This window comes from Rhea pennata, chromosome 15 (genome assembly GCF_028389875.1).
Source record: "Rhea pennata isolate bPtePen1 chromosome 15, bPtePen1.pri, whole genome shotgun sequence".
Lineage (NCBI taxonomy): Eukaryota > Metazoa > Chordata > Aves > Rheiformes > Rheidae > Rhea > Rhea pennata.
The window spans coordinates 2,690,206-2,703,888 of NC_084677.1; the positions used below are offsets into that span (position 1 = coordinate 2,690,206).

A 13,683-nucleotide genomic window follows, 5' to 3' on the forward strand; every position below is an offset into this window, starting at 1 on the left:
CCACAGTACTAAATGGAGAACCGTATACAACTCATACATGTAATGCAAACTAACCAACACTGATTCAAAGAGTTCGCAGTCATCAAAGTGCTGTCATATATTAATAAATAAATAAATAAATAAAGTTAAAACAAGCTGCTTCAGCTGCTTCTTGTCAGCTCACGAATGCAGAAAAAAAATGTGAGAAAGATACTGCTGGCATCCCAGTGCTCTGCTCCCTCAGGCAGCCTTCTCCAGCACAGCGTGCCAGCTCTCTCTGCAGAGGCACAGCTCTTCTGGATGTTCCCATCCTGAACCCTTCGCACACTCTATTGGCTCTTTGGAACAGTCTCTGGCTGTCTATATTAAAAATACTTGCAGGATCTAGATCTACTAGCTATCCAGGAGATCGTGCTGCAACATAGCCAAATTCAGCACCAAGAGAGGAGCACAGGTGAAGCTGGAACACACAAGCCTCAGAATGGACGTCAGGCTGGAGCAAGAAGCAACTCACCATGAGCACTAGGATAAAGCTCTGCCAGTAACGGCTAATACTGCTTACATAGGACATCAGCAGGTCTGAAGGATGGGTTATAACTCCATACACAGCCCTGGTGAGGCAGACAGTGAATTACTGAGTTCAGTTTTGATATTCATGATTATCTGATGCTGTTCAGTGGCTCTTTTCTGACCTGGGAATCAGAAGGAACACACCTTGAAGCCAGTGACGTATTCCTGAGTTCTTCAATGAGTATCTAATCAAACCATCTAACAACTTTCTTGGTCCTAAAAGGCTTTTTAATCTAGCTGAGAAAATCCTAACCATCAATCACTTGAAGCTGAAGTCAGACACATTTAAACCAGAAACCCAGCACCCGTCTAAGGGTGAAGAAATCAACCATCTAATTCACCCTGCAGCATGGGTCAGGGAGAAAGGGACACAGACATCTTTGTAGCCTCACTGGATGCCTTCCTAGGACAGATGCTTGAGCACAGTACACATTGCAGGGAGAAATTCAGGAGCTAGACAAAACTATGGCAATATACAGGAAGCTAGTTTAGATGGCCAGAAGGGCCTCTGACTTCCAACTTCAATAGTCAAGATTGAAAAATGTACTGTAGCAAATACCAACAATCCACCTTCTTAAAGGCCCATGGCAGGCTGATCCTTTTCTTCAGAGAAAGGAACATTCCCTATGTACAGAAATACTGGAGCAGGAGGCCTGAGACATTTCTGTAGGAGTGGACTCGGAAAAATCAATCACCTCCCTATTCTTCCCGCTTGTCTTCTACAGTTCTGCAGCCTTGCTCTGTGTGGGCAGAGGGAAAACTGGAGCTCATCATTCGAAAGACTTCACACTCCTCTCCCTTCTGCCTTTTGTCCCATACCTCTCTGAGCTCTCACCCTGCAATAGGCAAGCTGGGCAGCTCACATCTGAGCTGCAGCACAACACTAGGGTGCAGGGACCCCGATTTGTGCAGATGTGGCAAATCCAGGGGAAGTGAACCATATGGCTCTCTCCTGTAGATAAAAAAAGAAAATATCATTCTAAACTCTTCAGAGCAAGAAATCTGCCCCCTCTGCCCTGTTTACTCCAAACATCAGCTCTGAAAATGCCCAGCTCCAACACAGAGAGCTTAGGGACCTTATCTGAAAGCAATTTGCAAGATCTATTCTAGAGACTGAAACTCGTTTACAGCTGCTGCTTTGAAACGGTCAGCTTGTACTAGCCTCAGGAAAGGGCTGTCCATCCTAACTCAGTCATCAGACAGGATAATAAACTGGCCAAAAAAAGGCAGCCAATGGTCACAGTGCAAGGGATTTTTAAAAAATGAAGACGAATGCATCCATCAGCTCATCTGTACAGGGAGCCAGAATTGGCAAAGTGTAAAAAATCATGCTGGCACACAGAGAACAGTCCAGACAAGATGCTGCAGAGGTGCCTGATGGGGAGAAGAGAACTCAGCAAGCTAGATACCGAGTGATGCCTAGAGGAGGGAGAGCCACAGAGAAGACATGAGCAACGGAAGATGATCATGAGCCTCAGCAGGCATTGACTGGAGTGGTGAAATAGAGGGGGCAAAAATACTTTTCCACAGCACCAAGCACAACCCAAAGCTTGTTCATGATAATCACTCCTAGGTGGCAACAAAAATATGATGCATTCATGAAAAACAATGAAAACAGGCCATGGCATACCATGCATACTACAGCAAGGACGGAGGCCAGTGTAGCAAGGATAGTTTTGGCCAAGCATCCAACCTACAACTAAGTATTTGCAAGATGTGAGAAGAATCTAGACAAAGAAAGGGAGAATGCTCAGATATGACAACATGAGCTCCAGCAATGAAAGGATTACAAGAATACCATTAGGGAGAGATGCAGGAATGGAGGGAATACACTAGTCAGGCACTGGAAGCCAATGGTTCTCCCAGATTCACTTGACCAACTCAATCTTATGTTTTACTTCATCTCAACTCTGTCTCCAAGGCATTTCAAGCTGATCTTTGCAGCAGGACCTTTGCCAGATTTCCTTACAGAAGCTGAAATTCTTGGTGATCTTAGCAGCTTCCAGTTGCTTTGTATTTCTCTCTGCAGAGGATTGGATGCAATTGCAATCTTGATAAGGCATTGCACAGCTTACACTTACCACACACCATGCCAGACTCAGCTAAAACAGAAGTGCAGATCCCTAATGTTCCCCTGCTTGCCAGTCTCCCTTCTCTCTCATACGTGTGTGCAATGTGACACATGAACAACTTCAATGCAAGACAGTGTCCGCAACTACTTTCCCAACTCCCAGGACACTTGCAGAGGACGGGTAAGATAAGCTTAAAGGACTCATCAGTACCTTCCTTCTGGAGGTTGCTCCCAGATTTACCAGTACAAATATGGAAGACCTCCACTCAGATCTCCTAGGACTGCTCCAAAATTACCTCCAGCATGAAAAGGAAGTTTGTGCAGGAAAAAGGCCCTAATTTCTTAACATACATGCAGGTGGAAAGGTAGAAATTTTCAGTTTCCAGGTAGGAGATGGATAGTCAAACTGGCCTGCAAAGATATTCCTCCACATTACAAAGCATAGAACCTGAAGAGGCCAAGAAGTATCAATGAGTAGATGCGTTTCACATTACTTAATGCATGCAGCACTTAGGCTCACTTATGCAAAACTCCTTTACTTGCACCTATACAGACAAAGAAATACCATGTCTAGGGTCCCTGCTACTTTTGTTTTCAAATATCAGATGCCAGCAAGGAGGACGGTATGGGGAAGACTGGATCTGCACACAGTCCTTCCCCTCCCAGAGGAGCATAGACAGGCCTGCACCATTGCTCTGCCAGTCCCACACTGCTGTAATTGTTCCTTTCTATCTGTCTGTAAAACATCCGCTTCAACATTAAGCGGCAGCTCATAGCCTTGGCTTGTGTTGTAACTGAGCAAACTAGATGAGATCTCAGGCTTTTGGTGAACTAGCCTCAAAGCTTCCCACTGAGCACAGCTGGGCACCTGTGAGACAGCAACAATGTCTTTAATCAAGCTGTAGAGAAGGAACAGGTACTTACGATCTGCTTCTGCTTTAAAGGCTTCACAGAGAAGCTGCCATCAACATGCTAGCAGAGAGAGAGAGAGAAAAAATGGAAACGCATTAAACAGATGACACAATTTAAAGAGTCAAATAGATTCATGAATGACAGTTAGCAGTTACTAGCTAAAGAGAGAGGCACAAGCAAGGCTTGTCCACTGGCTAGACTCAGAAACAAGTCACACATGCTCCACCCACATTGCCATCTTCAGAGCCAAGTTGCAGTGACATCTTCTAGCACCTCATCTGCTCAATGGCAGCAGGCACAGCTGGAACAATTCTGTATATATCTGATGTCAAAACTGGCGTCAGGAATACCGTGCTATTTCTATTTTCTCCCATCATCCATCAAGGCCAACTAAACTGAACCAAACCAAGTCCTCTGCCAGAATCTAACTAGGAGAAGGGAATAAGATCTAGGGGAAGCTCCGGCAGGCCTTGCTGGTGTGAACAGTTGCAGACACATCTGTTTGCTGGAGGAGTTTCAGAGGAAGGAATAGCATCATTACACCAGAAGACAAAACAGTCTTCTTTTCCAGGCAAACACAAACTGCCAAGTTTCTGCCATTGGAGGAGCTGCAAGGTCAGACCGTGCAGTGTCAAGGTTACAATTCTGTTCTTAAAGATACATATAAATAGCAAGTTATCAAGGCCTGCTGTTTTGCCTGTCCTCTGAGCATGGTCTGGTGATCAGCAGCAGTGCTGATTAGCAAAGACCAGCTCTGGATTTATGGCCCTGCACTTCAAAAGCTTCAGTGTTTCTACGGATGAGGAGTAGATTTTAGCCACTTTGTCCTGTGACCTTTAACAAAAAGATTTTGAGCCTGTTTGTAAGCACTCAATTGAAAGATCAGAAGTAAGAAGCAGCCCCAAAGGACAATGTCTCCTTTCCACAGCACATAGACTGGAAAAAGCAGCGAAGCACTTTCAACTTTTGAGCTCAGATCTGGACACTGGGCATAACCCAGCACTGATGCAGTGGCCTGATCAGCTTTGGTTGCTTCCCAGTTTTGTTGCATAGCTCGTTCAGTTCTCTGAACATTAAGGGGGCATTTGCCTTCACCTCTGTGTATCTAGAGAGCTCAGAGCTCCAAATGGCATACAGAATTTACCTACAATCCCAGAAATTAGGCTTACAGAGCTAGAGCAGTTCAAGCCACTTTCCAAACCCATGAGAGTGGAAATTCCAAAGCTTCACTTTTGCCCCCATATGAATACACTCCTAATATGCCCTGCACCACTCTGCAGGGATTTGCACTACTTCTGTCCACAGACCCAGCTGCATCGTGATATGGTCAGGGTTTGCAGCTGTTGGGCCTGAAAGCATCACTGAAGTGGAAAACATCACAACTGCCTTAATGAACCTTTGTCTAACTAACATGCACCAAGAAATTTCCGGTACCAATCACAGGCCAGATGCCACTTTTCACAACTGTGGGGACTAAACTTGCTCCACGGGAACAAACCTTAAGGGAAGAGGTTTCTAAAGGTGCTTCTCTCAAGTGTTGGCCACAGGATGCTAGAATGGTCAGCTGGGACATGCGAGAGCTCTGCTTTCCGACCGCAGGGGCTGCATTATTGCAGCTGCACTAAGTTTGGATACTTGGAGGAGACCAACTAGACATGTTCCTTTTTAAGTACAATCTACGCTGGCATCATCAGATACAGAACCTAGTTTCTGCCAAAAAAAAGTCATGAAGGCAACAGCCAGGGGATCACAGATGAGGAAGGTGAACATGCATGAAGTACTTCAAAATTAGACTGTAATACGTAGGCAACTGGTAGCCTCATTTATTCTTCTCTCCTCAGAAGTGGCTGATCCTTCCTTCTGCAAGGCTACAAGATCTCTGCCTACAGCACTTTCCCACCAAGATGACAGATAGGCTCCAAAAGCTGCAGCCTTCCCTAAGGCTGCCAGCTTCTTTAGGACTGACTGTGCTTCCCCTGCCCGCCGACTCAGCTTGCTCCCTCTGCCTTACCCACCAGTAAGGCCTGGCAGGAACCAAGCAGATCCAGGAACAGAGGTCAGCTCACATGCCAGCCAGGGAGGGAGGAATTTCTAACATTGCAGCTTTGATGCTGCTCCCCTCCACATGCTCTCCCAGCTCTGCTCTGGCCTCTCCTGCCTCCTCTCAGGCTGTCACTACAAGCATCACATGCCCGAGACATGTGTCTGCAGTATTACCACAACCTAGACACAACATGGAGCAGTTGCACATCTTGCAACTGTTTTCAGGGTCTAACTACAATGGCAAGAGACTTTTAAAGGCTTGAGTATAACTCAGGTTTAGCATCACCACAGAGCTGAGGGTCAGCTACATAAACATGCCACCAAAAAGTAGCAAAGCTCAAATTCTTTATGCAAATTGTATTCTAATTCTTTAAAAGGGCTTGGTCCTATGTGCAAGCTAAGGCCAAACAACTGTGGAACAGTTTCTGGACATAGTAGATCTGGGTGTGCAGAGGTCACAAGGCTCTGGGAACTGCCCAGTAGCAGCCATGGTCAACACCCTCCCACATTCAAAAACCATGGGCACCGAGGCACACCTTCTCCCCCACACAGGAAACACCAGCTACAATTAACTGACTGACCAGCTCAGGTATAAATTATAATTAGAGGCTGCACAGGAGCTGCTGCAAGCAATTATTTGTACTACGATAGTGCTCAGGAACCCTAGGCAAGGGCCAAGACTCCATTGTGGCGAAGTATTACATAAATACAAACTAATGACCCATGGAAATGTTTATATACACAATGACATGGACAGAGGGAAAAGAAAACTCATTTACCTTTTCAAATGCAGCCAGAAGAACATGGGCATGACCTGTCACCTCAAGCACCACTGGAAAAAAGAGAAAGAGCAACTTGCTCAAAACCGTAAACAAGGCCAGCAGCTTCAAGCAGGCTACATCAGAGCTAGGATGTGGGAAACCTTGATTATCCATGGCAGAATTCACCAAGCTTTGAGTCAGAGTATTCTTGCCCTTCGAATCTGGCAGATACTGGCGCAGGGGGAAAGGGCATTTATCAATAAAAAGCAGGAAACATGAAACCAGAATTTTAGTCCACTTACACTTTCCGAACTGCCCCCGTTCTACTTTCACCTCTTGCAATTTATAACTTTCTTACTTGCCCACAGTTTGGTTCACAGTCTCACTCTCTCGCAGAGTGAGAACCAAGTGCTGCTGGTCTCTGTAGTGGGCCCTGCATAGACAGACATGTCTTCATTTACCACTTTCAGTTATCTTGGGTGCTCCACACCACCCCACTTCTGTTTTCTGAGGCTGGAACAGGAAAGTAATACAAAGAGCTCAATAGGACTCTGCTCTCCCTCAAATTCCTGTTTTTAATTATCTGAATTTATCACAGCAAGGGACAAATCCATCTGGTTTAACAGGAGTTGGCAGCCCATCCAGCCTTGGTACTTCTCACTTTGTTTCCGTCTAATCCTACACACTTATAAAACATTTACTTCTCATGCCATTTTTGGACACTGAAACATCTCTCGCCAGTTCTCTGACGTTTTCCCCAATAAGAAATACCATGTCTTCCCCCTTCCAAATTTGAGGCCTCCTTCTTAATTCAGAAGCAGTCAGAAAGGGCTGCCACATGTTTCTGCATTCATGGCTCCTTCAGGAAATAAAAACATGAGGGAATGCAGGCACCAAACAGAAGTACAATCCCAAAGCCTCTAGCTCAGGTCTCTCCAGTTCTGTTCAGCTCCAACTGGTAAAGTCCTTTCACCTAAATGTACTCAGATTCATCATACTGAAATGGGAGACAGAGGCCTTGGTGGAGACACCGAAGGAAGGAAAGGTGGGTAACTACCTCACCCAACCTGTACCTACGAGCACCAGGGTCATGCTCAGCACACAAGGAAAAGCTGACAGCGACTATTATCAGCTCTAAGCCTGTGACAACTGAAGGAAGTGATGCCCATGACATATAAAAGGGATGGGAGCTTGACAGCTCCTTTGGGATTCCTAAAACAGCAGAGACAACAGCAGGAACCATTCGCTGGATTCTGCTGTGAAGATCCGGCTTGCAAACAGCACGGTGGGGAACGAGAGACTCCAAGCCTACAGACTTGCTGAATAACCAGGAAGGGTCTGAGCAACTAGGGTGCAATCAGGAATACAACGGCACGTAGAGAGGAGAGCTGGAAAAGGAGATTCATCTACCTGCTGCCCCCCTGCCAGCCAAGAGCAAGCCTCTCCTAGCTCGCTCTGGAAATGAAATTCAGGTCCCTCAGAGCAGTTTTAACTGGCCAAGTAACAGACAACAGCCACTGCTTCTCTGCATATCTTGTTTATTCAAGCAGCTTGTGTGGCTGGGGCTGTGTGACCACAGACTGCACAGCATTTTCCCTCTTTTGGGCTTCTGGGGGGTTTTACTTGGAGTTCCTCCACCGGCAGGAATGTGACGACTGCTAACATAAAAAAATCGCACGTTCTCCAAGGAATGCAAACAGCTCCTGGCAGAACGCAGTCCAAACCGGCATCGCTCCGACTGCTATTGCAATTTGCCATTCATTTTTTATTTAATACAAATAGTTATGGGCCAGCTGTAATTTTCCAAGTGCTCCAAATATATAGGGCCAGCTCCTTCAAGTACCACCGGTTAAAAAAAAATAAAAAACAAAAAATAAAAATACACGATTTTCTCCAATCTCACTCAAGTGTCACATATTTTTGTGTGCATAGTACTCGTATAATATTCTTTCCAGGAGAGGTTTTAAAAGCAATTGCCTTTGCATGTAATTATAATAAATGACAGTACACTATTGGTTACGAAGTATGATATGTGCGTAAATGTACGCTTCCCATGCTGCCTCCTGTTCTATTTTTGGTGTTTATAGGCAAGCCCAATATTAGGAAGTACAAAGACATTGCCAAAAGCTCAGTAAACAGTGGAAGGTATTTGACATCTATGGTCAGAAAAATGTACATCAATATTACTAACAGTGCTTGAGATTGCTAAAAATGGATGCAGCTCAGAAGTAATTTGTTTTGTGTTACACTGTGCTTTATTAACCACACTTCAAACTGGTTCATCTGGTTGTATTTCTCTGTTTGGAGGACTGCAAAATAATTCAATGAATTTCTGAGAATTTTCACAATTGCAACATAAGAAACCGAACACAAGACTGTAATAAACAATACAATCAAGAATGGAGTTTTTTCCTTTCTCTTTTTTTCTTAAGTTTTGTACAAAAGTTGCAAAAAACAGAAGTGAAATGCTGGCCTTGCTGACCACAATGTCCCTCAATTTTAGAAAAAACATGACTTCCTTGTACCCCTTTCTCCGCTGATGCTCAGAATTAATGGAGTCACACAGAGCGCAAAAGCACACGTTCTCAAAGGAAAATGGTATGCAAGGTGAATGGCAACTGAAACATTTACTGGCCATTCCTCTCCAACGTGCATTCAGAATAATCAACACTATTGTTTCTCATCAAAAAATTAGGCTCTTAATTGCAACCATTCAGCTCCCTTTGGAATCAGCAAGAGAATTTTGAACTGCCTGAATGAAGCTGGATTTGGTTGAACAAGCAGCCTGAACATTTTAAAGTCATTGTTTTTTCTCTGACCATTGCTATTGGAAGGCAAACTCTACAGTTAGCTGGACTTTTTATGAAGAGAGCTTACCTCTCAAAGAGGGAGAAGAGACTACTGCCTTCCTTGCACTACAGAGTGCCAGTGCAAAACCCAAGAGAGGAGAAGTCGTTTGCTCTGATTTGTGCCTAATCCCAGGGGCAGAGCCAGAAGCTAACCTTAGCTCTCCTAAGCACCGCTTCAACACCAACTATCAGGCCATTTTCCTGTTAAAATGGAGGCTATGTTTAAAAGTATCTTTTTGTGCAAGAGTCTGTGGTTAGCTGGGACTTTTTAACAAGTGGGAGTTAAGGAGAATTCCTGAAATATTTTTTTGCAGAAAGGCTCCCCAAGCTTCTGCTGTAAGTAAAAGGTTTTTTCCTGTTGCCCAGACAGGGTCATATAACCTAAAAGTGAGAGATGGAGAAAGCGTGAGCAAGCACAACACCTTGCTTACCGTCCCCTTCGTCCACTACTGCTCGGATGACCACTGGGAACACACCGCGGTCCAAGTCAAAATTCAGCTGAAGGAGAGAAACAAGATGAGTTTAGCCAATACACCAGGCTTGCCTGAAGACAACGCCTGAGACAGCGTTAACATCATAGGAGTGAAGTTAAAAGATATCAGGCTTTGGCACACAAGTTGCAGCCCAGGGCTTCTCCCCGTGAAGGCTCTGGGGTTGCACTGCTGCCAGCTGGGCCCTCTGAGATGATGGGATTCCAGCAAAGACCACAGCTCAGAAGTTTCCCTATTATTTCCTGCTGAAGTAGCCCTTTTGGAAGGGCTCTCCATCCCAGTTTCAAGGAATGCACTGAACTGAGTAGGAAGATTTAAAATTCAGACACCGACTTTCAAAGAAAACGAACCAGAATAACTACAACCTATATACACAGAGAGGGCATTGAACAGCAATTGGGGCTGGCAAAGCAAGTTTCTCTCAGTTTGGATTTGTATGGTGTTTAATTCTCACTTAACTCACATACCCTACAAATCTCTTAGTTGGACAAGTTTCTCAGACTATAACTAGTGTGATCAATTTTGCTCAGGTATGATATTGGCTACAGCACGGCAGTACACATTTCACTTCCTACACCACAATCTCCCTCCTCCTCCTCAACTCTTGTTTGAAATTCTTGAAGATGCAGAAAAAAATCTTAAAATTTCAAGCTCACAGAATCCTCTAAAGAAACACCAGACTGATTTCCACCTTTTGGCATACCATGAGATTCACGTCCTTGACCTTCTGAACACACTTCACTGCAACACTTCAAAAGCATGCAATCTTATAAACACTAGAAAAATGCAATGCTACAAACATTGTCCTATGCCAAGAGCAGAAGCTGCTCAGAGACTGGATTTCTGGTGTTCTTCTCAATTACTGACTTGGTTTTCTCGTCTTATCCCTCACCAAGAGAGAAAAAGATGTCATTTCTCCATCGTGCTCCAGGTAGGCTCTTTTCTGTTCTCCAGCAAAAAAATGGGATCCAATAACCTAGTATCCACCAGCCTAGTGTGCTGTAGCCCATTATCCACACGGCTGCACTTCTGCAAAGAGCAGTGAGTGAGTGCTTTGGACTACAACTCACCAGTCGGCTCTTCTGTGGGATATGTAGGGGAGAAAAGGAAACTCCAAGACTGCTACGCTTCCCGCAGTAACGCGACCTGCTCGCTGCAGAAACCGAGCGGCCCCAGAGGCACGCCACCCACATGCTTCTAGAAACGACTTCAACTCTCAGCTGCCCAACGATGCTTTGTGCACACACCTATTCAATCGGATAGGTATATGTGATCGCAAACGGAAAGCACGTGATGGAAGACCTTATGATTTGGCTCTTCCTGCCTCAGCTAGCCTTCTAGCCTGAGGGACATTGATTTTCCTCCTTTGTAGAGTGGTTTTATATTTTGTTCCTCCTCTACCAGAATGCCCTTCTCTTTCCAAAACAGCAAAGTAATATAGCAAACACAAAAATCTCATTTAGCTTATCAGTATTCGCTAGAAGAGAATCATTCAGCCACTGTTTTCCATCTTGCATTTTTGAACTATTCCGGCACACCACAAAGAGAAAGCTCGTTAAAGACTATTGATCAAAATTTTGCTGAAAGAAGCTCATGGTTTTGCTCTGCTTCCTGCTCTGATTTATTACTGTAAGCCAACAGTTACTTTTTTGTCCCTTTGAAGAGAAGGTCACATCATAGATCTGTGGTTGCTTTATGATACAAACTTTCACATTTCCAAATGTATGGCCTCTTTTAAGGTTCCATTTCATATTCATTTTTAGGGACCTGGAAATAACCGTCTCGATGCAAGCCTTACACTACAGCTTGGAAGCAAACCAGTATATTACGAAGATAAAGTTAAAACATGCATTTTTATAAAGCTTTTTTAATATAACAACCCAGTGTATTGTTTTCCCTTCTGTCAGTCAGCCAAGAACTATATCGTATGCAAGTATTACAGTGGGCAAAAATATGAACTAAATCTTTTTTTGATAACACTAATAATCTGGAAAGGAATCTGAAGCACTTAATTGTACACAGCTGAATGATAACTCTTTTTATCTGACAGCTGGCAGAGAGTGCTGCATTTCGGGTGGACAATCAGGACATTTTAGCCATATGAATTTTACGAGACTTGAGAGGAAAAAGACCTACATGTACACAGAGCCAAAAGGGGAGAAGAAACTCTTCTGAAGCACAGTGCTTGTTCTACATTTTCTCTACAACTAGAGCTCCCAGTAACATTTATGAAAGAGATGTGACAGAGGACACAGCAGAATCAAGCAAAGGGAGCCAAAAGCTTACTTTTCCACAGCATCTCTCCCTTTAATCTGTCAAAGGGACATGACTTTAGTACTAAAGAGCTAAAACCTTGTTGGCAGGAACAAAAGTGAAAACTAAGCTTTTCAATTCTTTAAGAAGAAAGGGATCTAAGCTCCTACTTTCCATGTCTCTCAGATGACAGAAGGGTTTAGAAAAACAGCTCTTCCAGGCTTTTGTAGGTTGAGCTTGTGAAATCATATGTTGGCAGAGAAGCCAGGACATCAGGAGACCAGACTCTGCAGGCTCTCGGAGGAGCATGGTAATTGCCATGAGCTTGTTAAAGCACCACACTGATTATAGTTATAATTGTAACTTCAAAACAATAGCTATTGAATCTTTTCAAAACTCATAAAAGATTACTTTTCTTTTTTTCTTCAATAGGTAGAGTTACCTACCAGGGTTCACATATACAATACCCTTATATAGGCTTGGGTTAGGAAATGAGCATGGTATTGATTTTGAGCTGGGAGAGGTGTCCACAGGAACAAGCAATTAGCAGCAGATACAGAGCAACTCTGCTGCATCAGAAATCTCTTACAGCAATTCTGCGCAGAGCAGGGCAAAACCAAGACCTCCTATGCCACATGCAGCAGAAGCCCTTTGGCCAAAGTTTAGAGGCTAGAAAAGCAGAGAGGTAATGTCTCCATTGGAATTTTGGAAAGGTATCAAAATTAATATAACTCCACGGATCTTGCTGTATAGTAAAACCGCAGAGCTTGATTAAAACCAAACCCATGTCTGTTTGCAGTTACGGGTTAAACTAAAAGCAGAAAAGCATCCCCTTATTCAGCAGTAATGCACCAGTATGAATCTGCCCCAGAGATGACAGTATCCCCCCATGGCACTGTACTGCTAGAGTTAACACCACTGTACATGGCACTAACCAGAACAAGGCTCTGCCAGAGGACAAGCCAAGGGAAAAAAAGACCAAAACAGAGTTTCAGAACCTCTAGTGACTCTGTCCCAGAATAACTGGGAAAGATGCAGCAGGAACCAGACAGGGGCACATTATTCCCACAAGCTCTTTGGCTGGCAGGGACAGCAAGGCTGGAAAGCAGCAGGTTCCTCTGGGAACAGCTTCAGTGCCCATCTCTGCAGCCTCGCTCCTGTGACAGCTGCTGGCATGCCAGTTGGTCAGTGACATCAGTAGTCACTTCTTTGGGTTTTTCTTCGCTCTCTGCCTCATATACCTGCCAAGTTCCCATGCAGTTTTCATACCTGCTCTTCCCACAGCTCTATCAGCCCCATATCAACAAAACGGGCCACAGCAGCTGTGAGTGGGAATCTTCCAGCCATAACCCAGTGACACTAAATGGATTCCTGTGCTGCTGGGACAATAGGGTTGTGGAAGGAAGGAGACATTAAGGAAAGACTTACCTCATCATCCTTCCAGTCTGAGAAATCAATCTTGAAGGAAGGCAGGGAGAATTGCTGGCTTACCCCTCGCTTGTAATGAACCGTCTCCGACTGCAGAGAGGGATTCTTTGTGCTGTATCTGAATAAAGGGGGGAATAAAAGAAAACTTGCTGTAACAAATGATTGCTCTCTGCTAGGCTCTCATTCATTCACGCCTGTCTGCCTTTCAGGAATCACAAGTGGCTGCTCTAAGAGGCAGAGCTGGCAGAGGCTGAAAGCCATTCACTGGGGAGACAAAAAGGGAAGGGAAAAGGTCAAGGCAAGATGGTGAGCACAGGGAAGGGAAA

General features: G+C 44.4%; 1 protein-coding gene across 9 annotated transcripts in view; it reads right to left on the minus strand.

The window, feature by feature from the left end:
• MGRN1 (mahogunin ring finger 1) overlaps window positions 1-13,683 on the minus strand; it is a 60,591-nt gene that overhangs the window by 16,380 nt on the left and 30,528 nt on the right. For 5 of the 9 annotated variants that reach the window (XM_062588219.1, XM_062588217.1, XM_062588220.1 and 2 more), the window contains exons 5-8: window positions 13,358-13,475; window positions 9,608-9,683; window positions 6,355-6,407; window positions 3,545-3,592 (exon numbers count right to left, since the gene is read on the minus strand). In XM_062588219.1, coding sequence (XP_062444203.1) covers window positions 3,545-3,592; window positions 6,355-6,407; window positions 9,608-9,683; window positions 13,358-13,475 — 295 coding nt within the window. The remainder of the gene's footprint in view (window positions 1-3,544; window positions 3,593-6,354; window positions 6,408-9,607; window positions 9,684-13,357; window positions 13,476-13,683) is intronic. The other 4 variants (XM_062588221.1, XM_062588218.1, XM_062588223.1 and 1 more) reach the window with 1 other exon arrangement.